A 27,394-nucleotide genomic window follows, 5' to 3' on the forward strand; every position below is an offset into this window, starting at 1 on the left:
CGCATGTAGGGCTTTGCTCTATATAATGTTCTAAGCTTTCACTTTCCCTGTCTTCTTCACATACACCCCTCGTTGAATGAACGTGTAAGGACGACTAGTCCCGTTCATTTCCCCCGTCTTGGTGAGCTCGGTGATGCGTGCAATCGTGTTGCCGTTTGGAGCCTACTGACCGTTGGTGCGCAGTCTTCTCCCGTCAGTGTTGGATTTGCGCTTGCATTGCGTACTCCGTGTGAAACCTGCGCATAGCCACGTCGTCGTCAGTGCGTCACCATGCGCGTGAAGTTCACCATCAACGGGAAGCTGTACCAGGGTACGAAAAGCGAAATTCGGTTGTTTCTATCCACAAAACTGATGTTTCGTGCCTTTCCTTTCCCTTTTCCCCTTGTCGTGGTCAGTTACCCCGGACGAGCTGCCGATCGATGCGTCGCTGAACCGCTTCATACGCACCAAGGCACACCTGACGGGTACCAAGTTTATGTGTTTCGAGGGTGGCTGCGGCGTGTGCATCGTGAACGTGGTCGACACACATCCGGTAACCAAGCAACGCATCACCTTCTCAGTGAACTCGGTCAGTGGTGCTTCAATTCTTCAGTCGGCATTCTAGTTCGGTGTGTGTTTGTGCTAGTTCTGATTTCCGTTTCTTTTAGTGTCTGTTTTCGGTGTTCTCCTGCCATGGCATGGACATTCTTACGGTGGAAGGCATCGGGTCGAAGGCGACCGGATACCATCCGGTGCAGGAGCGATTGGCACAGTTCAATGGCACACAGTGTGGGTACTGTTCGCCCGGCATGGTGATGAGCATGTACAGCCTGCTGGAGGCGAACAATGGCAGCGTCACGATGGAAGATGTTGAGAAGGCACTGGCAGGGAACATCTGTCGGTGTACCGGTTATCGACCGATTCTGGATGCGTTCAAGTCATTCGCAGTCGATGCACCGCCCGAGGATAGGCTGGCTCGACGGGCTATGGGCATCACCTGTGCCTCAGACATCGAAGATCTACCCCGGGCGAGCTGTATCGGTTGTGAGCGGGAATGTTCCGCCAAGGGTTGCTCCGATGAGACGATTGAGCTGCAGTTCATGTATCAAGATCGTCGGTGGTTTCGAGTGCGCACAGTGGACGAAATATTTGACATCCTGCGAGAGGAGGACGTGAGCCCTGGGACGTACATGCTGGTGGCGGGCAACACGGGTCACGGTGTGTACCGGAGAGCCGCAGACTTGCGAGTGTTCATAGATGTGCGCCACGTGGAGGAACTGCGCAACTACTGGATCGGAAGTTCGGTGATCGTCGGTGCGAATGTGACGCTCAGTGAGCTGATTGAGATATTGCGAGAGGCGGCCAGAGCCGATCGGCGCTTTACGTACTGTGGCGAGCTGGCACGTCATGTGGAAGAGGTCGCACATCCCGCAGTGCGGCACGTCGGGACGATCGCCGGGAATCTAACGCTCAAACATCGTCATCCCGAGTTTCCATCCGATCTGTTCGTTTTGTTCGAATCGATCGGTGTCGAGATGACGATTGGTAAGCGGAGCAGAGAAAATAATCAGGCAACTCCTCTTTCACTGTGTTCACTTTTTTGCTACTCCTTTTCTTTCCAGCTTCCCCCAGTGGTGCGATGGAAAAGCTGCTGCCCGGCCAGTTTCTCAGCTACAACATGCACAGACGGGTGCTGCTGAACATAACGCTTCCCCCGCTCGACTCGGACCGGTGCGTGTTTCGCTCGTACAAGGTAGCGGCAAGGGCGCAGAACGCGAGCGCCCATGTCAACGCCGCCTTTCTGTTGCGCCTGTGCGCACGCAAAATTAACGTCGAGCAAGCGTGTCTTTGCTTCGGCGGCATCGGACCGAAGGTGGGTATGGTTTTGCTGGTATTGTTTTATGCCATTCGCCAATGTTGTGAGGGTTGAGGTGTTTTAGTAAGTGAAAGGAATCGTTAAAGAAGCTCTGGTAACAGATTGAACCGAGAACGATTTGTTTTATTCATTCGGTTTTGGTTGATAGATCTCGCGATGAACGTTATGTCTTATTTTATCAGATTTGATATATTTTCCAAACACATGGGAAGGTTTGGTTTGCTTTGCTATGGAGCATCCGTGACTGTTGCATTATGGCATCATTTGATCGCCGTGCTGTGTAAGCTATGTCTGTGATCTTGTATTCGCAGATCCAACTAAGAAGAAATCGAATATAGATATAAGTATAATTCGTCTTCTCCGAAGTCGTATATTACAAGTCTCATTGTAACCCTTGATCTCCTTATCTTCTTCGACACAGTTTTCTCGTGCAACCCGCACGGAGCAGTACCTCGCCGGCAAGAACCCGTTCAACAACGTGATGCTGCAGGAAACGCTTGCCGTACTGAACGCCGAGCTAGCCGGTGGACCAACGGAACCAGCCGCAGATGCATCATACCGTCGCCAGGTAGCAGTAGGTTTACTGTACCGTTTCGTCCTTCATATTGCGCCACGTGATCGTCGCGTAGCCAACCCGATAGTCCGCTCGGGTGGATCGAAAATGCAGCGTCCCATTTCCAGCGGCGCTCAGTCCTTCGATACGTATCCCTCAAACTGGCCGCTTACGCAAGCACTGCCCAAGTTGGAAGCGTTCCACCAGACGGCCGGTGAAGCGATCTACGTCAACGATCTTCCAAGTCGTCCGGACGAGCTGCACGCCGCTTTCGTACTGGCAAACGTAGTGCATCGTCAGATTCTTTCAATTGATCCATCGCCCGCTCTCGCAATGCCGGGTGTTGTGGCATTCTATTCTGCCAAAGATATCCCAGGGAAGAATAATTTTGCCTCACTTGTTGGAGGTTTCAACACGGCCTTCCCATTTCGCGATGTGCCCGAGGAGATTCTGTGTAGTGGTAACGTACTGTACCACGGTCAGCCGGTTGGTATTGTGGTGGCTGAGTCGTTCGAGTGTGCTACAGAAGCCGCGACAATGGTGAAGATGACGTACGGAGAGTCCAATGATGAGCCGATACTTCCCACGGTGGATGATGTGCTCGCCCATGGCACTTCAAGCCATCGTATCCTGACGCTAGAACCGGACGTAGTGGGTCGATCGTACAACCGGGCGGGCAGTACTGTCAACACCGTGAAGGTTACGGGCAAGTGTCACTTTCGCAGTCAAGCACACTTCACGCTAGAGCCTCAGACTTGTCTTTGCATCCCATCGGAGGACGGGACCGGGATGGATGTGTATAGTGCTACCCAATCGAGTCACATGGTCCAAAACGCGATCGCAAAGTCACTTAACTGGCGCCAGTGTAATATTCGCGTTATTGTTCGCCCTGTAGGTGGATCGTTTGGAGGAAAACTGTCCCGCGGAGCATGGGTTGCCAGTGCGTGTGCCCTGGCCGCCTATCGTACCCGACGTCCCGTAAGGATGGTACTCCCATTCGAGACTACGATGAAGGCAATCGGTAAGCGTATCGGAGGACAGTGCGAGTACGAAGTGGACGTACGTCCGATGGATGGACGCATCGTTCGGCTTTCCAACACCTACTACGAGGATGAGGGTGTGTCCCAGTACGAAGCGATGACGATGCTGTTCCGGGAAGCGTTCCGTAACTGCTACAGTGATGACAGCTGGCGACTGCGGTTGCGCGGTGCCCTTACTGACTCACCTAGCACCACCTGGTTAAGATCGCCCGGTACTGCCGAGTCGATTGCCACCATCGAAACAATCATGGAGCATGTGGCGTTCGTTACTGGGCTTGATCCTCTCACAGTTCGACTTGCCAACATGGAACCAGGCAGCAGTATGGCCACCTTACTGCCAGCATTCTATGAGCAGGTTGACTTCAAGGAACGTAAAGCAGCTGTCGATCGTTTCAACGAGACAAATCGTTGGAAAAAGCGAGGAATTGCGATCGTTCCGATGGGTCATCCGATTCGTTATTTTGGTGGCATGAACGCTTGGGTGTCAATCTATCATGTGGATGGGAGTGTGGCCGTCACGATCGGCACTGCCGAGATCGGACAGGGTGTTAACACAAAGGTTGCACAGGTGGTGGCACACACGCTCGGCATTTCGTTGGCGTTGGTTACGGTAAAGCCACACACGACTGTAGGCAGTCCGAACGCATTCATAGAGGGAGGCAGTATCAGCACGGATGTGGTGGCGTACTCGGCCCGGCGTGCCTGTGAAACTCTGCTCGAACGCATTCGTCCCGTGCGGGAAGATAATCGAACCGCTCCATGGGAAGCGATCGTGCAAATGTGCTACCAGCGACGGATTGATCTAACCGCTTCTTACAACGCCAAGCAGACGGATCTACGTGGATACACCGTGTGGGCACTGTGTGCAGTCGAGCTAGAGGTGGACGTACTTACCGGGCAGGTACAGCTGCAGCGTGTGGACATTCTGGAGGATACGGGCGAGAGCATGAACCCTCTATTGGATATTGGGCAGATCGAGGGCGCTTTCGTGATGGCGGTCGGGTTTCATCTGCTCGAGGAGCTGCGGTATGATCGGAGTACAGGCGCACTTAGCAACTACCGCACGTGGAACTACAAGCCGCCGAGTGCGCGTGACATTCCGGTAGATATGCGCGTTCGGTTGCTGCAGAAGAGCTCGAACCCAGCGGGTGTACTTCGGTCGAAGACAACGGGAGAACCGGCATTCAACTTGGGAGTTACCGTCCAGTTCGCTCTGCGGTATGCACTAGCTTCGGCACGGCGCGATGCTGGACTGCCGATTGAGTGGTTAGAAATTGGTAGGTGATGATATTTATGGTTAGATGTATGCCCAAGAAATTCTTCTTCCTTTTTTAAATAATTATAACGATTCCTTCTTTTGCAGCTACGTCATGTACACCGGAAAAGGTACTTGCTCTGACGGGGACCACCATCGATCAGTTTGTGCTGCACTGAATAAGAGCGAATCAACCACAAACTAAGCGCCTACTTAGGACCCCGAGGTCGCAAGGGGGTCATTAAGCATAACTTTTAATTATAAGTAGGCATAACGATCAAGCTTATTCTATTCATATTTCGATTTGATTCTAGGTAAATTTGAACTCTTAAGTGAACTTTTTCGGTTAGAAATTCACAACTCAATGTCCAGATGGCTCAATTACAAGAAAAAAATGCGTCTGACTATTTTAGGACCGCTTGGTACAGTCGTCAACTCGCACGTCATGGTGTTAAGCCCGTTATGGACCGTGTCCCTTATATAGTGAGTACACACACAGCTATCAAGAATCCATTAATATAAGTAGATTGTGAAGTGAAATCTCTCTAAGGTCAATTTTGAAAGTACCTAAGCCTTAGAAAAATTCGCCTTATGTAGATTTGTAGATTTCAAGTGATAAAAATGTATGGAAGTTGACCAGGCTGTCCGGTTCATCTAAAAGAAACTACACGAGAACTATCTTAAAGATGGCATCTTACAGAGATCTTACTGTAAGTGTAAGAGAATAGAAAAAAAAAAACAAAATAATTGTCAGACGTATTGAAAATAAAATCAAAGCCTACTAGGCCCTACTAGACCGACACAAAAATAATTGCGAAACAACACAAAATGTCTGGTAAACACTGTTAGAGCACATGCTCGGTATGCGCAGTTCCTACGTTCATGTCATACGTCATCTCAAACATACGTCGCTTGTTTGTGTTCTTTCTTGCGCTCTCAACTTCTCTAAACCACGAAGCATGATATATTTTGTATAATTTATTTAAGTAATATTAAATAGTGCATCAGAATAAAGGTGTAAAGTGTAGTAAGGAATTCAGCGCAAAGAGATGAGCCAGTTGAGCGGGTGGATTTGAGCCAAACGCTTATCACTACTTTGTTGCTTCTTTGTGCAGTGCATCATCAAACCGTCAATACAATCAATCGTCGGATTTTCCCCGTTCATTCTGTTCACTTATCATACTTTCAAACACACACACAATCACTCTCATTTTCATTCACTCCCCCCACACACACACACACACACACGCGAGATATAAATAATTTGCAATCACTATGCACTTCAGTTTGCTAACAATCACCCATCACCACACCATGATTGATTCGTTCCTGTGCGTGTTTCCGTGTTTTGATGAAGCTGAGATTTGTTTACCTACACGGTTGCTAACTAGTGGCTAGGCTAGGAAAAAAACGAAGCTACTGCTTATATTGCGCGCGTTCGACCTTGCTTATCTATTTCTACAAATTTTTGGAGGCAATATTGCACCACAACCGGCAATCGCTACTGGTGGGGCGCGGCCCCTGGCGAAACCCGATTCATTCACCAGCCGCGTGCAGCATTCGCACCGTGCCTCGCGCTCCCGTTTGCGCCCCTGCGTCGTGTGCGTTTGAGCGCATCAATTTCCCGTCTTCTCGGGGTGGTGGTTTGGCATTGTTTTTGCTCGCTTGCTTCTAGCCTAAAGGTATATCGTTATCACTAAGAGGTTACAATCTACGGAGGCGCTTCGATTATCACGTATGTTGGTGTTCCCGCGTGAGAAACCCATCTCCACAAGCACACACACACTTAAAGGTCGGCAAAAAGGGCGATGATGCCATGGCGATGCGAAAAAGAACGGTGGGCAATAGCAGGAATCGGTCCCCGCAAAGCTGTACTGAAACATACACCTCTTGCTCTCTCCGACTCCGAACTATGTCTCTACGGCACGGTGTCTCTTAGTTTGGTAAAGTCTTTGATTTTGTCTTGTACGTTACACGTTGTGGCCTTTGCTGCTGGCTTGCTTTTGTTACTCCAAGAATTCCAACTGCAATGCCCTAAAACAAAACGATGCAGCAACATGCAACCGAACTGCAAGCAAATGAGCCCAGTTCATCTGAAGGATGCGTATCTGCCAGTCATCAAAAGTACGGTGCAACAGTTACGTAGTAGGAACAACATCAGCTCACGACGAGCGGCGCCGACACATTTACGCCACCTGCTGCATCTGGTACAGCTTCGCGTAGATTCGGCTCTTTGCTATCAGCTCGTCGTGCGTGCCAGCCTCAACCACCACACCGTTCTGTATGACGCAGATCAGGTTCGCGTTCTGGATCGTCGTTAGTCGGTGGGCGATTATGATGCACGTTCGTCCCGTTCGCGCATGATCCAGCGCATTCTGCACGATCTTTTCGCTCTGATTGTCCAGTGCCGAGGTCGCTTCGTCCAGCAGCAGGACGCGCGGATTGCGCACCAGTGCGCGGGCGATGGCAATGCGCTGCTTCTGGCCACCGGACAGTTGGGCACCCTTGCTGCCCAGGCTGGTGTCGTAGCCCTTGGGCAGGTTCACGATAAACTCGTGGATGTTGGCCATCTTGGCCGCTTCCATAATTTCCGGCATGGCGATCTCGCGCGTATTGTCCCCGTAGGCGATGTTTTCCGCAATGGTACGATCGAACAGGATCGGTTCCTGCGATACCAGCCCCATCTGGGCGCGGATACGGTTGAGCGAGAACTCCGTCGTAGTGGTACCGTCAATGTCCTGCCGGATTGAGGGAATCGATGAGTACTTAATAAGCTTTGGAGATAAATTATATAGATCGATACGTACCACTTTGCCACTGTCGGGATCGTAATAACGGAGCAGCAGCTGAATGCATGTCGACTTGCCACAGCCGGATGGTCCAACCAGGGCAACTGTTTGACCTTTACCAATGTCCAGGTTTAGTCCCTGTAGCACGGGGACGGTCGGGCGTGTTGGATAGCGGAACTCAACGTCTGTGAACTTGATATCACCTTCCGTGCGCTGTGGAGAGATACAAGCAAGAAGATCAGTTTTAGTTGATTGTCCAAAAAGACTGAATTTTGAATTTGATCCTACCTGTGAGAGTGAATGGTATGAAGTTGAAGGATTGTGCATTCTCGGTGTACGGTCGAGCAGTTTCATCAAGCGTCCTGCCGAAAGGATGGCCGAGTTCACGTTCGGAGCGTATGCTAACGCTTGTCCCAACATCCAGGCTCCGAAAATTAGGGCTTCCGACACTCTGTAAAGAACGGTAAAGTGGCATTAGTAACACCAGTGACATCTTGGACATCTTGGACATCCAAACACCCTCCTTTCAATACTCACTTAATAACGTCCTTGTATTCCAGCTCCTTTTCCGACACCAGCTTACCACCGTAGAACAGTGCCAAACCGTACCCGGCGAAAGGCATTACCTGTCCCAGCGCAAACACAGTCCCGCGCAGGCGCGTCTTCCTCCGACAGGCATCATCAATCTTAACCGTTTCCTCACCATAGCGCTGCAGCACGTGCTTCTCCTGACCCAAGCTAGCGACCGTCCGGATGTTCGAGATGGCTTCCACCGCCAGCTTAGTAGCACCTTCCTGCGACTGCTTTTCCTTCAAGCTGCTCGTCTGCGAGTAGCGCGATTCCAACGTGATCGATGCGAGCGTCACGGGGATGGCAACGATCGAGACGAGCGTCAAATTCCAGGAGTAGAAGAACGAAATGCCCACCCCAATACAGATGGTTGAGGCGGCCTGCAGCAGCGATCCGATGCGAGTACCGGTCGCTCCCTGTACGCTGGCACAATCGCCCGACAAACGTGCGCAGAGTGCACCGACCGCGTTACGGCTTTCATCGAACCATGCCATATCCTGGCTGACAATCGCTTTGAAAGACTTTTGTCGTAGACGGGACGTGAGCCTAACACCGGCAATGTTGAACAGGTACGTCTGGAAGAACGTGCCCACGCCGGTGATCAGCCCGAGCACTAGGAACAGGAAGGAGTAGAAGTTCGACTCCTCCTTCACGTACTCTGGGTCAGCCACGGACAGTATCTGGAAGGGAGAGAGCGTGGATCAATGAGACTTCAGGAATTTCAAAATCCCGGCTTTTCAGGTCCTACTTACACCGTACATTTCTCCGAAAAGCACAGCAAACGCTGGGAACGATGCTCCAACGACGATGGCAGCGGCACAACCGAACAGTATGTAATGCCACTCGGGCGCGTTAAGCTTCAGCAGCCGCATCAGCGACACATGGTACACCTCTTCCTGCTCTTCCTCGTTCTTCTCGTCCGATTTGCCACTGTCCGACTCGTCGTCCGAAGCTTCCGCTCCATCGTCCACCGATTCCTGGCGCATCGAAAGTGCGCTCGGTGCCATCGGGACACTCTCGTCATCATCCACCGTTTTCTGTGAACCGCTTGCGACGACCAGATCGTAGTAGAGGCCTCGGGCAGCCATCAGCTCCTCGTGCGTACCCTGCTCCATCACCAAACCCTTGTCAATGTACACAATCTTGTCCGCATTGGTAATGGTGGACAGACGGTGGGAAACGACGAGCGTCGTGCGTCCCTTACTTGCTCGCTCCAGTGCATCCTGCACGCGCTTTTCCGAGTTGGGATCGAGAGCCGACGTTGCTTCATCCAGCAGCAGAATCTTTGGATTGCGCACCAACGCACGGGCAATGGCAATGCGTTGCTTCTGGCCGCCGGACAGCTGAGCGCCCCGTTCACCGATCATCGTACCGTACCCGTTCGGTAGTTTTGTGATGAAGCTGTGACAGTTGGCAATTTTAGCAGCACGCTCGATTTCGCTCTGGCTAGCGTTCGGATTGCCGTAACGGATGTTCTCTGCGATGGTTGTGGCGAACAGGACGGGCTCTTGACCGACGAGCCCGATGAATGAGCGCAACCAGCCAATGTTTAGCTCGCTCACCTTAGTACCATCGATCGTGACGGAACCCTGGCAAAAGGGGAAAAAGAAGAGAACATTAAACAATAATCAACCAAGAACAAACAGTCTCAATTTGTAGCTGATACTTACACTCAAGGGATCGTACAGACGCTGGATCAGCTGCAGACAGGTCGATTTACCACACCCGGACGGACCAACGAGCGCCACAGTTTGCCCGGTTTTAATCTCCAAATTTAACCCCTGCAGCACCTGCACATCATTTCGCGCCGGATAGCGGAAGAACACGTTGCTAAACTTGATGTTGCCCTGCATCGAACCAGGCCGCAGTCCCGCATCACCCAGCGAATCGATCACCGGTATGCGATCGATCACGGAAAAGATGGTCGCCGCCGAACCCTTGGCCGTCGAGAACGCTTCCAAATGCGGGGACGAAAGGCCCAAGTTTTGCGCACCGGCCAGCACACCGAACAGCACGATGATCAGTACGGCGGGCGTGTAATCCTTCAGGTCCTTGTCCCGATCCTCCAGAATCAGACTGATCCCGTACCAAAAGGCCAACGCATAACAGCAGTAGATGATGAACCACATGATGCCACCGCCAATGCCCGAGAACAGGCCCTTGCGGCGTCCGTTCAGCTCGGCACCGGCCAGACGCTCCCGGTACCGGTCGGCTTCCTTTTTTTCGCCCCCGAACGCCACCACCGTGCGGATGCTACCGAGCACTTCCTCCGCCACAGCACCGGCCGACGAGTATGATTTGAGTTCCTTTTCCGTGAGCGTACTTTGCATCTGGGAAGAATTATTCGAGAATTTCAATTAGCTTAGCACGCAATTACGCCAAAGGAATATTTATGAGTGGAGCGGTAGTTTGGAGTAAGCGGATTGGTCTTAAAATAGTATACCCACCTTGGCAACGAATGCGGTCGCCAGAATGATGATCGGGGCGCAGCTGAGTATCACAAGCGTCAGCTTCCAACCGTAGAAGAACGAAAATATCACAGATATTACGAATGACATCACCAGGTACGTAAAGATGGATAGCTTTTCGCCGATACCCTCCTTTAGCTTGTCCAGATCACTACACCGGGGGAGGAAAAGAAACACGATCATCTCGTTAGTACATCAGCATCGAAGTATGCAAACGATCGTCAAACACTTACTCGGTAATCCGCACGGCAAAGCTATCGTCGCTGTTGAGATCGTACCAGGTCATGTCTTGGCGCAGCACTGCCTTCAGAAACAGCTGCCGTATCCGGCTGATCTGCTTCTGGGCCGACCGGTTGATCACGTCCACGCTGAGCGTGGCGAAGATGAACTGCAGTATCGTGACGGCCACCACGCCGAGCCCGAACGCTTTCGCGTCCTCCATGATGGCGGCGGCATTCTCCTGCTCGGTTGCGTTCACGCTGTGAGTGCGACGCAAAGAAAGTGGATAAAACGAACACAGGTTAGAGAGAGAGCAAATTGTGTAAACACACGCATGGGGACGAGAATGTGTGGTTAACTCTTCAGCAGTGTAAACAGCATTATCGGCAAAACGATAGCTGTGCCTTTTATTGATTTGTTTGTGCGAACGTCGGATTGAATGTGTGTATGGGCGCGAACGCCAATTGCTCTGCGCGGCAAACCAATCCGGCAGACTCGCATTGCCGCACATCCCCATTGTCTTCTCTTGTTAGTAATTGATTCCGATCGTTACCGATTGGTTCACTACGGTGCAGGTAGTGGCTGTGTGTAAGTGTGTGTGCACCCCGAGCGTGCCATGCGAGGTCAACTAAGGCACGTGTGCGAAGAATCGTATACTTACAGCACTCTGCCGCCACCGAATATCGACAGGATGGCCGTGTCGGTCGATTTGCCGATGCCGATGGTACGATCGACCAGCAGCGTGGTAAACTCACCGTACAGAATCACACCGTACGGGAGGCCGAGCGATGCCATCGATGCCAGCAGGACGCCCATCAGTGTCGCACAGACTTCGCCCCACGTGGCAAACCGGAACTGGATGAACGGTGCAGCGAGAGTAGAAGAGCGCAAATGATTAAGTGAGTGTGCGAGGTAGTACACTTTGTTGCATGCGAGCAAACAAAGCAGACGGGCGTACTTACCAGTTTGAAGTACGATACGGATTGTGAGACAGGCTCTTTGGTTGGTGCTTTGCTGAATTTACTGTAGTGGGGAGAGAGAGAGAAAGATGTCATGTAGAGGATTAGTGCATGGGTTTAGTACTTGCAAAGGTACATAGTCCGACACTTACACATCCAATATATCCTTAGTGCTTTTGTGGCTGGCGACAGACATGTTGTCCGCACCGTTGCCATTCTTGAGATTCATCGTCTGGAACGTGCCGTTGCCTTGAGGATACTCTTTGGCCGTCATGATGGCGCTGGGTTAGCCTATTACGTTGAACCAGAGAGAGAGAGAGAGAGAGAGAGAGAGAGTCCGTTCCAGAACGTTGGATTCTGTTGAGGGAAGAATGGAATGCAAATTCAAAATTATTATAATCCTGTGACGCCACACAGACACGCATAGCCCCTTTATGAGTATTGATCATTGAATTGTTAGTATCTGACCGAACCGATTCCAAGAAGACTCTTGATTCATTACTATTTGCAAGTGCTACTACTACCCGGGCGTCAAAGTATCAAGTGCACTTGAACCTCATCACGGCATGCAAGGCGAGGCTTGGCATTCGCGTTGGACTCAACCCAACGCCTGGGGGCAATCAGCTCGCCATCGCGATCGACACGCGAACACGCGTCGACTATGCTCTGCCACACGACGTACCAGCAGCCATCAGCGGCGGGAGGAGTGTGTATCGTATCACGCCCGTACATTCTTCCAGTTTTCCAACCGCAGCAAACAATAAATAAATCGATTGGGAGGAAGGGTAGGCAGAGTGTGCCAACCCTACTTCTTCCCCGCCCAACAGTAGAAGGAAATCGCAGCGGCAGCTAACGAATGGCCGCAGATCGTAATCTACGCAAGCAATTCCGCTGAGTCGACTCGACGTTTGCACCACTCATCGAAAGAAAAGTCCGGCAAATGTACAGTAGCACCGTCACCTGTGCAACTAAATATCAAAGGCAAACAAAGGGTAGGGACGGTAGGGTTTGGTGTTTAAAGAGATGATTGATTCTTCTGAGCTTCTGCGATTGAGTTTGAATGTTTGATCCTCGGCACGGGAAACAGCAGCCTCATTAGCATCAATTGAATCGGGCCCTTCCAGAGTTACGTATTGGGCGTCTCAGTGCCAATTTTGATTAATTTCCCTTTCGTACTATAGGAATGTGATGAGTCCCACTCGTCTTCAGATGCACGAATGATGTCATTTGCATCCTATTCATACTGTCTCGTCGACAATGACGGATGCACAATTAAATGATACAATGATCGATCGGACAGAAGTTTGAGTTAAACAGAAGTTAAACACGAATAAGAATCTAATTAAATTTCATAGAAACGCAATACATATTTATGTTTAAATTGGTTTGAACTGATTTATACCTTGCAGAAATACAAAAAACACAAAATAAACACAAAATGGGTAAAGATCCTGCCCAAATAAAACAGCCCGCATAGTGCTCTGCTAAGCGTACTGACTAATACATCACAGATTGTCAGATCGATTCTCAAACATCTCCAAATGAAGGAGCACCCGTAGTATATGGAAAAAAATGTGCGGGAAATGTTAAATATAGATCAGCTTTCAAACCTGAATGTGAAACAGCAGAGGCTGATGACAAACACCAAAACTTATGACGATCTCCGAAATCTTATTTAAAAAAATGACAACCAATCTCAGCACGAAAAAACAACCATTAACATAAATTAATTGTCTCTCACTACACGAGGATTCTCCTCCGAGGCTCTCGCGAGCGTCGCACACACTCTCGCGTTTGCGCATGCAAAATATTGATCGCGCGCAAATAGACTTTTGACAGGCGTGTTTGACGCGCCTCAAAAATGAATATTAATCACACTTTATCATCGCAATAAGCCAGCCAGGCCAAACCAGTGCAGTGTAGTGTGTTGTGACGTTATTCGATGATGGATCCAAAACCCACTTCAAATGGCAAGAGAGATGGGTAGCGAATCAATAAAATCGATTCGTTGGTGAGGGTGTGAGAGATTGGCCACATGCAGCTTCTTGAGCAAAACGAAAAAAATGGGAACAATTTTTGTCAATTTAAATCCCATAAAATGTTGCTGCTTCCATTGATCACTGCCTGTACTTGGTCCGTCCGTCACAGATAGGACTGGGAAAAAGGCATCTCGTGTGTAACGAACTCTTTGCGAAGCGGTTGACAGCAAACAGGAAGTCGTTTCGTCGATACACCACATTTCTGATTCGCAGCAGTTTAGTGTTTCAGTCCAAAAGAAAAACGCCACACACGCGTCGTTTGATTTGTGTAGATCACCATACTCCACCAATTAACTGCACCATAGTTCTCGGTATAATTCTTCACTATTTTTATTTTTTTTTATCCGCACCTTCCTCGCTCGTTAGTTCAAGCACACCGGCACCACACTTTAATGAGGTCCAAGAATTTGAAACCCCATGTATGTATCTCTCACACACACACACCATGCACACACCAAATGCCAAAGCAATCGTCGTTGATCGATAGTTTAGCTGATCGATTGTGAGGAGTCGCAGGAATGTTGTGTGCACTAATTATACGCCCATAAGCTTCTTCCCCATAGTGTACCCCACATTAGCAAATGTCTTTCCCTGTTGCTATGCTTTCCAGCGAAAACGCACCAACAATTAGCTCAGCTGAACAGAAACACACACACACACTGTGGCTGTATTCCGAAAAAAAGTACACATATCAAACAGCTGCACGCATGTTCCTCTCCATTAGAGGAACTGTCAGCCTTCCAGGCACAGCTGAAATGATCACCACGTTGTTCAACCGCGCACGCATGCCTCTAAACAAGCAAATCTTGGTACAATCGTTTTGTGCCTTCGATTTGGCACGGTTAAACTGCTGATAAAACAAAACTCTGTACCCATTTGCACCTCTGTACACCACTTCGTAGCACAGCTGCGATTTTGTTCTCTTCTTCTAAACGTTGGCCACACACAATCGCACTCAAAAATTCACCTTTTTCTGCTCTCCGTTTGCCTCTATTCGCACGGGCACGCACAATTCACGCCACCCTTGTGGGGAAGATCCGGGGAGTTGGAACCTCCTAAGGCACTAGGCTAAGGCTAAGGATGATAAGATGCGACTGCGAGGGCTGACACTGCAGACGGGAACGATCCACGGGTTCGGGGCGGGGAGAGGGGGACGGTATGTTGCTTACATCCGTTCGAAGCCGCGTTCTGCCAACGACTGAGCGTCTCCGGTCGGTGACGAGCCACTAGTATCAGGACTGGCGCAGTTTCTCGCCTGCCGTTTGTGCGAGCAGTTGCTGCCGATTGCTATCATCTTAAATCACTCCCGCCAGCGTTCGCAAAACCGCATCATCCGCCCCTTCCTCCCCCCTTCGTGCGGGTTCACAGTAGGGAGGTGTTTGTTTAATTCTTCCAAAGCCTACTCCCCACTCAACCTCTTTCATCGATACTGTTTGGCGGGCGCGCGCGCGCGCACCCACAAATGAGATGCACTTTGGGTGTGGGGAGGTGTTGGAGGTGGTGTGTCTGTTTAACTGTGGGGCACGCACCCTTCCGGGGTTTTTTGGTTCCTCTCAGGAGAGGAGAAGGAGAGGGAAACACGCACACCTGTGTCTAATGCCCAAGGTAAAGAGGAAGAGCTTGCGATCATGTTCCGATCATTTCTTTTCTAATGGTTTTGTTTGTTTTGCCTTCTCCTTTGTTTTTTTGCTGCTGTTTTTTGTTCTATGCACTCTTACCTTCTCTCTCTCACTCTCTCTCTCTCTCTCTCTCTCTCTCTCTCTCTCTCTCTCTCTCTCTCTCTCTCTCTCTCTTCGAGCACATTAAGTGAGCACAGTGAGGAGAGCGCCCAAACAGCTTCGCGAGTACATTCACTGGCTCCGATCCCTGGCCAGACGGTTGACGGACGGGATCATAAAGCGGGCCAGTTTGTTTTTGGGGGGATTTTTTGTTTCCCTGGGAAAGACGCACCGGCGTGGTTTCGGTTCCCGTGCCGGACGTGTGAAGAATTTGCAAATACAACCGGGCCCCTCAGTCAGTGGATGTTTCACGCCCGGGGAAATCCTGACCAATAAAATAAAAAGGCACACCTTTTATGAAATGTAATGGAATGATCCGATCTTTAAATACTTCCGTAGTTAATTGGTTTATTCGTATTCATATTTTGCTAAGGAGAGGTCTTTTTTACTAACCAACAGCTTTACAAAATATGCTTTTTCATTTTCATTGTAGAAATATTATCCCATTGAAATTATGGTTGTTTTTATTATAAAACTGATTCCTAGTATTTAGTGACCAAACCGAAGGAAACTGACATAGTCCTTACAAACTATTCTTAAAACTCGAAGGCTAAAAGTTAAAAGACTATCCTTTCTAAAACCAGAATGAACCTTATTAAAACATGCTACGAGTTCATCATACTAGACAAGTGATCGGCCAACTTTCTGGCCTAAAGAGTCAAGTTCTTGTAGAGTACCTCACAAAGAATAAAATTGATAAACTATGCAGGAAAGTTACAGTAGTAGTTGTAGTTTGTTGTGATTCGTAGAAGATAAAGTAATTATTATTTATAACATTTTTTTCTTGTGATACAAGATTTCTCATTGTTTTTTGTTTGATTCCCGAAAGCGTTTAGATACTTCCAATATTTGTGCTGATTTGATCCACGATTTATTGAGTGTTACAGATTTTTTTTAAATCTTTTGTATTGAAACGGATGTTTTCCTAATTAACTTGTTTTCTGATTATTTATTGCTGGATTTTCGAATTTGGATTTAAAGTAATACTATAATAGTAGCGTGGAAGAAAAATCACAAAAATACTCACAACTATGCAAAAAAGGTGTGATAGTTTGAAATATAGAGATAGAGACTCCCTCGAGCCCAAAAATATTCAAGAAAAACTAGCAGCAAACAATAATATGGGCCAATTTACTCGGCAAGGAGCTTGCAAATGAATAAAGGAAGAACAAAATAAGATAAATTTAAATTCAAATGTCTCCTTTCGTTGTAAGGAACAAAATAATAGAACTTCAAAATTAAACCCTTGAAACACTAAAAGAAAAACAAATTCATTATAAATTATCAGTTTCAATCCATGCTGCTACTCTCATTTAAATGATTAAAAAAATTCTCTAAACTGCAAATGCGATCAATAATTATACAATTTATAACAGCCAGTTTTCCATACTCGATCGATGAAGGACGGTATGGAGATCGCTAAAAACAGCGATTTTGAGTATGTCAAACGAAAATTGTATGTCAAACGTTTTCATTGTTTTCGCTTCGTGGAAACTGGCTAAACATTAACGAATGAAAATTTTAAACTAATCGGTATGTTTATAATTAACAACAGCGCTTTACGGTCTGTTCCCGTGTTTTTCATTCACAATATATTTGAATATTTACAGCGAAAGAACAATTACATTTTATTGTGTTTTATAGAAATTACACCCACAACTGACCTTGAGCTCTTTGTGATCGTCGGTGCATCAATCGAGCGAAACGCACTTCAAGGGTCATCCGTGAGCGGGCACACCGCGCTACAAATTGCTTCAAAAGTGAAAGGAGCTTAAAGTAAAAACTGAATCTTATTTTAAGATCCTCGTCTCGCAAGATCACACACCCGGTGGGCTTTTAATCGCTTAAAATAATTAACAATTAGCATTGAGTTCGTGCCTCCCTCGGTCTCAGACACCGCCCAATAAATTCTATTCTCTAATTTTCTGCCACAATCAGGGGCACACATATTCTCACCTTCCTGGGGGCGGAGTGGGGGCGAATATTCTCGAACACGCATGCACACGCACCACGTAATCGGGGCATGACGCTGGCACAGCGAACTATGGAATCCTGTCTGGAACGATCCCCTATATATGGGTGCTATCGAGTAAGGCAAGGTATCGGGTACGTGTTCCGAAAAGCACGGAACACACAATGGTGAGAACCATGTTACTTAACCCCGACAGCAACCCCTGGTTGCGCACACCTGGCCGGTTGCGATGCACCGACAGAGCGACAGCCTTTAAATGCTTCTCCGCGCCCGGTTCCCGAATCGTAAAGGGCGGGAAAAAATTATGGCTCCCAATCATCAATGGCCGCAGGAGGAAGCCCGCAGCACGCTTTTCCAAAGAGGTAGTACCTTATTTGGTTAATTAGATTAACTCGGGAGCGCACTTGACCGAGGTGTTGGTAGTAAGGGTTTTTAGCGTAATACTGTGAGAGTGTTTGATAAGAACTTTCCAGCGAAGGAATTGATTGTTTCACTGTGCGAATTGAACACGATCGCACGGCTAGCCATCGATTAGCTTGTTGGGCACTTGTGCGGATCAGACGGATGAATGGAAGCAAAACAAACAAATAAACACATGAAGTGACCGATATTGAGTCAGACGTGCTGCCGGCAAAGTGATGCAACAAGCCGTGAAGATAAGAGCATGCAAGAAGTGCTCCTCGTAAGGCGCTTCTAGAACGCCTGGGGTGAACAGTTTTAGGTCAAAAGCTATCTTCCGGTTATTGTGGCTTCCTGAGGATTCGTTTAATTAATAATTCGCTACATTGAACAGGCTGCTTACGAGCTCAATAACAGTGATCGGACGGACGGGTTAATAGAATACAATTCGATTAGTGGAGTGGACTTGATGTGGGGATCACACAACTGTAGAGAATCAATTGCAGAGAATAATAGGCATCATGGTGCAATTCTAGCAAGTCGTTCGCTACATCTAACTCTAAACATTGCTTCTACAGATCCCAAATGTCACGATGTTCCCTTTCGCTCACGTTTGCTCTATCAAAACACATCAAAACACCATTAAACTACTCGTTCGACGAGCACCTTTATCGGTAACGGAAATGGATTGAAGCCACTCGAACTCGGCAGATAGCAGTTACCGGTGATGATAGAGCTCAAACGATCGTCCGCTATCCAGCGTCGCATCTCCAGTGCTTAATTCGTTCCCCAGCTAACCTCGCCGGCAAGCAATTAAGCAACACAATCGCTCAAACTAATTCAATTATGCCTATCAGTGTCCGATCATCACTGAGTGTCAATTTGTTTAAGCAATTCCAGTACCGCTGCGTCTTTTGGCACTTTGATGCTACACAGTGAACCTTCACCGGTCAGGACCCTGAAGCAACCGCTTATCGGCCATTGCAATTTTCATCACACGATCGTGTACATTTGCACGCACGGGTAGGAACGCTCCCAATTGCACCCAAAAGTGACGCTAATAGAAGCGTTTAAGAAAGGTGCAACAATCGGTCACTCTCGCCACAAAGCAACGCCTCCCATGAACCCGACGGTGAGCGCTTTCCCTTGACGCAACTCGTAAACACACGGGGACGACAGCGCAGTTGAGTCTGAAGGTTGCCTAGAACGAACGATCGTGTCGAGAGCGAGAGCTTCTACACGCATTCTCGGAACGCATTGGCTGCGTGTAGCGAAATACTTGCCCGCGGAAATCAGTGCGCCAAAGTAAACATGGGTGCTTCGTTTGCGCGCAGCTTCCGGGGCTGCGGAAGTACGCGAGAGTACGCGTGAAAAGTTTCCCGCCTCCTCGGTTAGCTGTATGCAGCAGTAGTAGCACGCTCATATGTTCTACCTGTGCGTCCGAGGGTCAAACGTACCAGACAGACGTAACATTCCCACCGACGGCACCACCTCTGGCTGTGGGAGCTATTATGTAAAGTTACCTTCTCCGCCCACCCCCGAGTACTGTATCGATCAACATCGATCTGTGTTAGACGCGCTTTGTGTGTGAGTGTCGGTCGTTCCCGCCCACCGGCTTGCAAACTTCCGACATTGGACCGAAGGAACGTCGATTAGGAAATGTTGGCGAGTTTGAAGCAACTTCAGGTCCAGGTTGACCTTCCCGTGTCTCGAGGATCCGTGAAACATTTCCTCACGCACCGGAACTTCTTGGCGGATCCGGTAAACTTCCACGGCCGGGAACGGGTATGCTTTCATGCAAAAGCAATCGATTGTTTGTTGGAAGTGAAGCACTTGTCGAACCTTGCAAACTCGTAAGCGTAGCAGTTCTATGGAAGAGCAGCTGGGTAGAAACGATTAATGGCACAACCTTTCCGCTGACGTGCCACGGCACAGTAAAAGATCACATTGGTGTGTTGTGGAATGCCGCGAGGAAGTCCCCTTGCCTGACACGTTGCCAGCTGCTCGACACCTTAGCTGCACAACGACACATTGCGGTTAGCGTGCGATCGGTTCGCGATGTGTGGTGGATTATCTTCCTGCACACCACAGCACAACAGCTTGGTGACTCAAATACAATTCCAACTGTAGGCCATCCCCACCCCCACACGTACCTCCGAATTCCAGTCGGTACACCGAGCGTATGGGGTTTCCCCTTCCGTGTGTTGGGCTGGACGGCATCGCCCTACCGGCAAAGAACTACTTTTTGACGTAGTCCAAACTTTCCAGCATCACGGGGCGCGGGATATTCAGCTGATTTGCATAAGGTAAGTTTCCGATCGGAGCAACAGTGTATGCGTCTGCTACTACGGACATGTTACCACGTGCCTTCATGTGTGGTGTGATGCAACGTAAATGCATTCCTCCAGGAAAGGTTTATGAATGATTGCTCAAGTGAGAATTTATTTGTTTATTTATCGAAGTTTAAAGTAATGAAACAATTTCGAGGGTGATAGCAGAAAGATAGTAACATTATCCATCTATTCCTTCTTTAAGGCTGATTCAGTCAATTTGTTGAAAACGCAGCAGTTTAAGATTAGTTTAACGTATTTTTTAAACCTCAAAACGAGATAGTCTGCTAAATACTAATATTAGCGAACGATAATGTGAGCTACCGGATTAAAGCAGCACTACAAGAGTGAGAAACATAAACATAAGCCGCCAACAACTAACACTTCTCGATGGGAGCATAATGAAATAAGGAATCTTTGCACACATCCGGTACGAACCGTAAACAAAAAAAAATAATTCGACATCGCGCAATGATCAAGCATAATCAAAGTAAATACACAGCCTCAAACAGAAAAGCTGGACCCCCTTTATTGAACTCAAACTTGGTGGTTTGTCCGGGTTCCCGATTAAGGAGCTTGATTGCTGACAACGCAACAGTATCACCGCGATAGCTGAGAAACATAAACAATTGCAACTAAGTAGCATCTGCCACGCAACGTGAAATTCGAAATCAAAGCATAATCAACATAAACCAATTTTAGCAACAGACCCAACGAGCGCAAATTCATACCACCAAAAAGCAATGCGGCATGAAGCGTGTAGTCCAATTCCTTTTCGAACTGTTTCACATGACAAATATTGTCAAGCCAACTAGTTAGGAATGAGAAAAAACAAATTATCGAATGTAATGGCACCAAATTAAATGATATTTGGTAGTGAAATGTATCATGATGTTTAGGATATAATAATGAATATCGTGAAAATAAAGACACTTGCCAGTCAAGTCTGTGCAAAGATAACTTATTTTTCGAAAACCACCAACCACCCAAATCCCCAAATGCACATCCCATAGACCGAACTTCTAAGAGGCGAATGAGGCCAATCGGCCCAAAGTCTGTATAAAAAACCTCGAATAACGGTTGTGCAATAAGATAAGGCATTGTAAGCTCACAAACAGGCGAACAGGAACTTGATAAAAAAATAAGGTTTTTTTCTAGATTTTCATTTACAGTGTTATTTGAACCCTTTTTAAAGTCTTTAAAGTCTTTTAGGCCGCCCACAAGGACAGAGGAGGCGTGGTAGGCCCAAATCAAGTTGACGAAGGCTCAAAACCGTGAGCGGTTTCGGACACTCCGGAGGTAGGCCAAGACCGCAAAGCGGTTGTAGCACCAGATAGGGAAGTAAGTAAGTAAGTGCTACTTGTAGGAATTAGGATATTTTAGTCATATTTACAGAGCCACTATTCTACACAATTTATTCGCTTTTTGAGATATGAAACATGTTTACAGCGTTTAGTATTCATTTCTAACATTGGCAAGGGCTCATCCACACCACAACAAGGTTTCCATTTTCTGTTTTGAATCTAAAAACGATCAATTACACCGATAATCGGACGGTGAATATTGTTCTCGAACTTGTGTGAAACCCCCCCCCCTCCCTCCCCCCTTCCCTTCTTCCCGACGTACATCACATACATTGATTGCTCCCATTAGTTATGCTGCCAGCTTGCCCAGTTTTCCCAGTGGAAGATTCCTTTACAGCGTGTGATGCGTGTGACTCGAAACCGTACCGTAGCAATAACCGATTCGCCGCCCCATTCAACAAGCGGTTACTTTTACTTCGATTTTATTTCCCGCCACGCGACTCTGGCAACAGCAAAAAATAAAAACATTCATCAACAACCACAACAACAACACACCAGTAAGGCAGCAACAGCTTCATTTGCCAATCCCAATCGAAAACACACACACACCCTCCCTGTTGCCATCGGCTGCATATTGTGCCTCGCATGTTTAATGTTCACACAGCAGATGCCACTTTAATTATGCAAATTTAAAAACACTCTCCCACATCATACTCTCTTCTACACCTACGAAACCTGGGCGAAGTGGTAGTGAAGCTTTAACCTTTTGCCTCCCTAGCTGCTACCTGGTTCCCGGTTGCTTCCTATGTGTAAGATGCCCACCAGGAGCCTGCGACACGATTTACAATGGCGCCCCGGTCGCAGATCTCACGAGTCTGGGGGATAAGATCGGACGATGATACCGGGCGCACTGATTTCGATTAGATTCGATTTACTGCTAGCGATTGGATGCGGTGTACTCCCTTGCCACACACCAACAAAACTATATTAGCTAATGAGTGCCGGACGGCAACAAAAAATGGCGTCTAGTGGCGGAAGAATTCTGGTAAATTCTGAATCATTGCGAGACTCAGGGTGTTGAGCCGTATCAGCTAGCGCATCAAATTTGCTGAACAAACGAGAGTCAAATAAGCGTCCAATTACTGCTATCTTATCACAACCAAAACTAGACACGTCCAGGTATCTAGGCTGTTAACAACGATTACACTCCAGTGGACGAGGCACGCGCTGTTGCTTGGTCTCGGTGTTATGATCATGACCGTGGACGACCAAAAATAGCCCTTAAGCATTTGTATAGGGGTCTATAAATCAGTAGCAGGCACTCGAGGATGATCCTTACTTCTAAAGATTCTTCTGAATTCTGAAATTCCAAGCTCCTAGTACAAATCCAATTAGCTTCCAATAGATGATCACAAGCGTTTAATGGGTAACAAAACGTACGACAGCAAGATCGCATCTGTCAGGCTGTCGGTGTGATCGTAATTCGCCCCGGTGCCATTCCTTCATCCCAGCGTGATGGAAGTCACCGAGCTGAGCGCGACCACAGCCGGCATCACTTTGGTGCAATTAGCCTAACTTTATGGCGGGCGTTAAACGCGATTTACGATCATCTCGATCAAGTGTGTGTGTGTATGCTTAACACTACCGAAGCTGCTGCACGCGAACGCTATGCACATCCATAATCATTTGTTCCTCCGACGATGATACGATGCACAAGATTTGCGCATTTTTATTAATAATCGTGGGCCCCTTCAACTTCCACCCCCGATGCTCTAACACGGCACGGCAAAAAGTGCATCCATACACGCTAATCGTGGGAGTTGTTTATCATCATTACACAGCAGTAGTAGCACAGTGGATGCTGTCAGTTGCGACTGCAGGTGCGATTATGAAAGTAGCCACACACTAACACCGACCGTTTGGTGCCTGACTCCTGACACTCCCGCGCCATTCATTCATAATAGCCAGTGCACAAACACTCAAAAATGAATGAAAAAAAGTGAATAAAAGGCAATGAGTTAGCATGACGACTTGTGTCGGGGGGGGGGGGGGGGGGGGGGGGGGGGTGTTTAAAAACCGTGATCAGGTGGAAAGTGGGAACGGGAGCCTAGAATGGATTTGACTAGAACCGGTAGAAAGTAAGCTCGGTGAGCTTGACAGTTCATGCAATTAGCAGCACAAATTGCTTGAGGTTAAGGATGGAGCCATTTTTCAACCCAACTCTATCCACTCCATCTGCGATAGAGAACGGGATTCCTTAGCCCACTCCGTACCGACAGCCGACACGGAGACTCCCTTACCCAAAAACCGATCGATCATGATCGAACGTACGGTTTGAATCGACAGCGCTCTTAGAATGTAGTGGACACACACCGGACAGAAAACCGCATTCACGTAACCGTGCAACCGTGGGTACGGGTGTAATAAGCGAGAAGAGCCGACGACAAATCTTCGTCAAAGCGTGGCCTCGGTCACTCATTTCACGCCTCACTAGGTGACCGATGTGGGGGCAGGACTGACCGCAGGGTTTATAGACATCCGCGGAATGTAATTGTATTCCCCGTGCCGTGCTAAAATGGGTCTTGATTTTGCAGCGCTAATTGCACGGGAAGAGCCTAGCAGAGGAGAGATTTATAAGGCTAAGCTGTGTTGGATAATAAAATCAATTATTCCTAGTCATTGGATCATGACTCACGATGGCATAAAGAAACTAAGAACAGACGAGCAATAGATAAGCCTATACTTTGAATAGATTTTAAAGCATTACAGTCGAAAAACTAGTAGTAATTCAAATCTTTTATATGTTATAATTGTGCTTTTTTCATTAAAGCCAAAGAACAATACAAAACAATGAGGATCGTTTGTTATTAGACAGTACCAGCTTATCTTCTGCGCTTTCTATGCCTTATCGCTGATTTGTTTTATAGTTTATCGGTGTGTTAAGCCCATCGTATGAACAGGTTGTTCTACAATTGCTTCCAGAATCGCACTATCTGTAAGCCCCGCACTACCTTAAGGCATTCAGTAGTATGGGCACTTCATCCATGGCTAATACGCCTGACTTGCTAAGTACAACAACACTTAATGATCATGGCGAAGAAGGAAAAAAAAACACAAATATGACTCAATGCAGCAATTCCATCGATAATTCCTTTGTGTGTAGGGAAGTAGTCTCATTGATACTTATGGCATGTGATGCGTATCCAAGTGATCGGTTCAGTAAAGCAATATCAATGGAAACCCTCTTTACTTTATCAATAGCTAGAGCCTGATATTTGAAAAACTATAGAAATTAAGCTAGGAGCAATCCCGTGCTGCAGTCATCAGCTCACATGACTTAACAGCAGGCCCATCGTGGGTTCAAGTCTATATTAGACCATCCGCTCGTAGCAAGGACTGAAGGACTGTCCGGCTGCGCGGTACTTAAAAACTCCCGAAAGCCTGTGTCTGGCATGCCCGTGTAGAAGGCCAAGTAGAAGAATAAATAGAAATAGAAGAATAAGCCCAGTTATAAGTGGAAATAGTTTAAGTTATAAACAATTGAATGTCAATTAGGTAGGTAACTCAAAGTAAAATACATTAAATTTAATATAAACATAATGTAAACGTATACGTCAGTCATTTCCATACACTCGTAATTTGGTGAGATGTCCAACTTTACACACTGCGCTACAAATTTTCAGGCAGCCTATCGTCATTAAAACTTATCGGTTTGCTTCCCTACCTTTTATATATGCATGTTAGCAAAAAAAGAAGAAAATTCAAAATGTTATAGCAGAAAAACTGCAAAATAATAAAGAAAAAAAAGAAAAGGGCTTTAAACGACCATTCGGGAGCCGGTAATAATTATTTTTTATCTGTTTGACACTATTATTTTTCTTTTTTCAGCAAATGTGAAATTATTTCAATAATTTTTCAAATTAATATTAACTCTGCAACAATTGATTCATTTGAACGTCAACAATTTTATCAGAAATAACTATTTGTTGAAGACGTGTATAAATAATTCCGCCGATCTGGTAGTGCAGTCGTCAACTCGTACGACTTAACAACAATATCCGTCATTGGGTTCAAGCCCCGAATGGACCGTGCCCCCATACGTAGGACTGTGACTATCTTGCTATGTGTGAGCAGTAAGTCACTGAAACCCAAGCCAACTAAGATGACAGGGCAGGTCTTAACCGACAACGGTTGTTGTGCCAAAGAAAACGAAGAATAAAGAAAAACAAGGCACATTTTAGCTTCAAAAACATAGAAAATCGTAAATGTTTAGAGTTGACAGACACATACTGTCATGTACCGCGAAGCAACAAGACAGAAGTGAAGGAAGAGATATTGATTTAATTAAAACGTTTTCCAGAAATCAATGGTTAAATTCTATAAATGTAATGTAAATGTAATCATTTAAAAAAAATAAATCTCGGTAAATGAGAGGATGTACACATAGTTTTCGAATTTCAACCTGCGTAACCAAATCTATGCACATCGAATCATTTCATACTACTCTTGCCTATGGTTAGATCAAGTACGACCGACCATCAAAACCCATAGCCAACTGATCTGATCTCCTACAGTGAATCCGGGATGGTAAGGGCCGACGTGACGTGGGGCGTTAAAAATAGATCCCCACGCCATCGTGTGTTCGCCAAAAATGGCAGAGTAAGTAGCGACTAGAACTTTGCTCTCCCCAAATTACTCGGCAGCTAAATTGCTCTTTCACACCTGAAAAGAGTTAAATTGCCGTCAAAAACATGGGTAACCTTACCTTCGTTGTGGCCTGCACGCGTGCTTGCGATTAACTTTCCCAGGGTCAACGCTTCGACTTCGAGCAACTCGGCGGTCCCGCTGCCAGTCAATCTGGTGCCGATAATGTACTACCGTGTGTGTGTTTGTGTGGTGTTTTGAAAGGATTTTTCCTAAAGGATATTGCTGCACCTTTTATCGGAATGGTTGGATCTCGCCTGGTACTGGTTTTGGTTGTCGGCGGTCGGCCGAAGAAATGCATCCAGCGTGTTCGAACACGCAAGCGACCGGGGGGTTCTGCCTGTTTCCGGACGGATGTTTTCACACAGCTCAGCCCCGTGGCTAGTTGGTTGGTTGAGGGTCAAGTTCAAGGCCCTACGGTTGAAGAGCGGATTGTCGTAACGTTGGAAAGATGGGCCGAAACATAAATAACCTTGTGCTAGAACATTTGCTCCGCGGCTGGCACTGCTGCTTCTTCTAATTTCACCACTGCCCACCCAAACCAAACCAGTTACAAAGCCTAGCCGGAGGGCAAAGAACCGTAAACCGTAAAACAAAGCAACACAGTCGTGTTCCGTATGACTCGCCAAGACAAACGTACGAACGGTACGGTGGGGTCTCCCCAAACGTTGCCAGAGAGGATGCAGAAAAGGATTGCGAATCCCGCGAAATGCCGCATTGAACTGACTGTCATGTCGACGGCGACCAGCACGGACTCGGAACGGCGATGCACAACGATGCACACGGGCGATACTCACCGGCGGCCAGCTGGCAGTCCGACAGTTCGTCCCGAATCTTTCGTCGGTTTTCCGAGCCGGAAAATGAGAGCTTCTCCTCCCGGACGTGTGCACACAACAAAACACTACGTGACGGCTGTGAGCGACCCGATGAGTTGCCAGCCGAAATCATCGCCAGCCTTTCCCGGTGGGTGCTAAATGGGTGGGACGATGATGGAAATGGTGCGCCGGGGGTGATTTTTCCACGAGAATTTTCCGAACACTGAACACTGTACACAGGAAAACTATGACAAGTGAAAAGTTTTTCTTCGGTGTGGTGCCCGAGGGCGATGGTTGCTTTGAGCGTTTCTCGGGCAACGCGAAGATGTAAACATTTCCCCCGTG

The 27,394-nt window shown here is 47.6% G+C and overlaps 2 protein-coding genes across 4 annotated transcripts; one reads left to right on the forward strand and one right to left on the reverse strand.

The window, feature by feature from the left end:
* The first annotated feature begins 51 nt into the window (after positions 1–51).
* Positions 52–5,591, forward strand: LOC121592155 (xanthine dehydrogenase-like). Of its 2 annotated transcripts, XM_041913529.1 has the most exons (7): positions 52–310; positions 396–568; positions 648–1,524; positions 1,602–1,852; positions 2,277–3,114; positions 3,304–4,725; positions 4,812–5,591. In XM_041913529.1, exons 1-7 carry the CDS (start codon positions 271–273, stop codon positions 4,880–4,882), a joined length of 3,672 nt encoding a protein of 1,223 aa, XP_041769463.1. In that variant the 5' UTR covers positions 52–270; the 3' UTR covers positions 4,883–5,591. The 2 variants fall into 2 exon arrangements, with proteins under 2 accessions (XP_041769463.1, XP_041769462.1); XM_041913528.1 differs by having other exon boundaries at positions 2,277–4,725.
* A 77-nt stretch (positions 5,592–5,668) lies between these two features.
* Positions 5,669–27,342, reverse strand: LOC121592154 (multidrug resistance protein homolog 49). Of its 2 annotated transcripts, XM_041913526.1 has the most exons (13): positions 27,032–27,342; positions 26,296–26,648; positions 11,861–12,065; positions 11,712–11,772; positions 11,411–11,604; positions 10,764–11,009; positions 10,510–10,681; positions 9,733–10,392; positions 8,815–9,651; positions 8,030–8,742; positions 7,781–7,943; positions 7,511–7,705; positions 5,669–7,441 (listed from the first exon to the last, which is right to left on the reverse strand). In XM_041913526.1, exons 3-13 carry the CDS (start codon positions 11,980–11,982, stop codon positions 6,890–6,892), a joined length of 3,915 nt encoding a protein of 1,304 aa, XP_041769460.1. In that variant the 5' UTR covers positions 11,983–12,065; positions 26,296–26,648; positions 27,032–27,342; the 3' UTR covers positions 5,669–6,889. The 2 variants fall into 2 exon arrangements, with proteins under 2 accessions (XP_041769460.1, XP_041769461.1); XM_041913527.1 differs by lacking the exons at positions 26,296–26,648; positions 27,032–27,342 and adding an exon at positions 14,715–14,963.
* Between the last annotated feature and the right edge of the window lie 52 nt (positions 27,343–27,394).

This window comes from Anopheles merus, chromosome 2L (genome assembly GCF_017562075.2).
Source record: "Anopheles merus strain MAF chromosome 2L, AmerM5.1, whole genome shotgun sequence".
Classification (NCBI taxonomy): domain Eukaryota; kingdom Metazoa; phylum Arthropoda; class Insecta; order Diptera; family Culicidae; genus Anopheles; species Anopheles merus.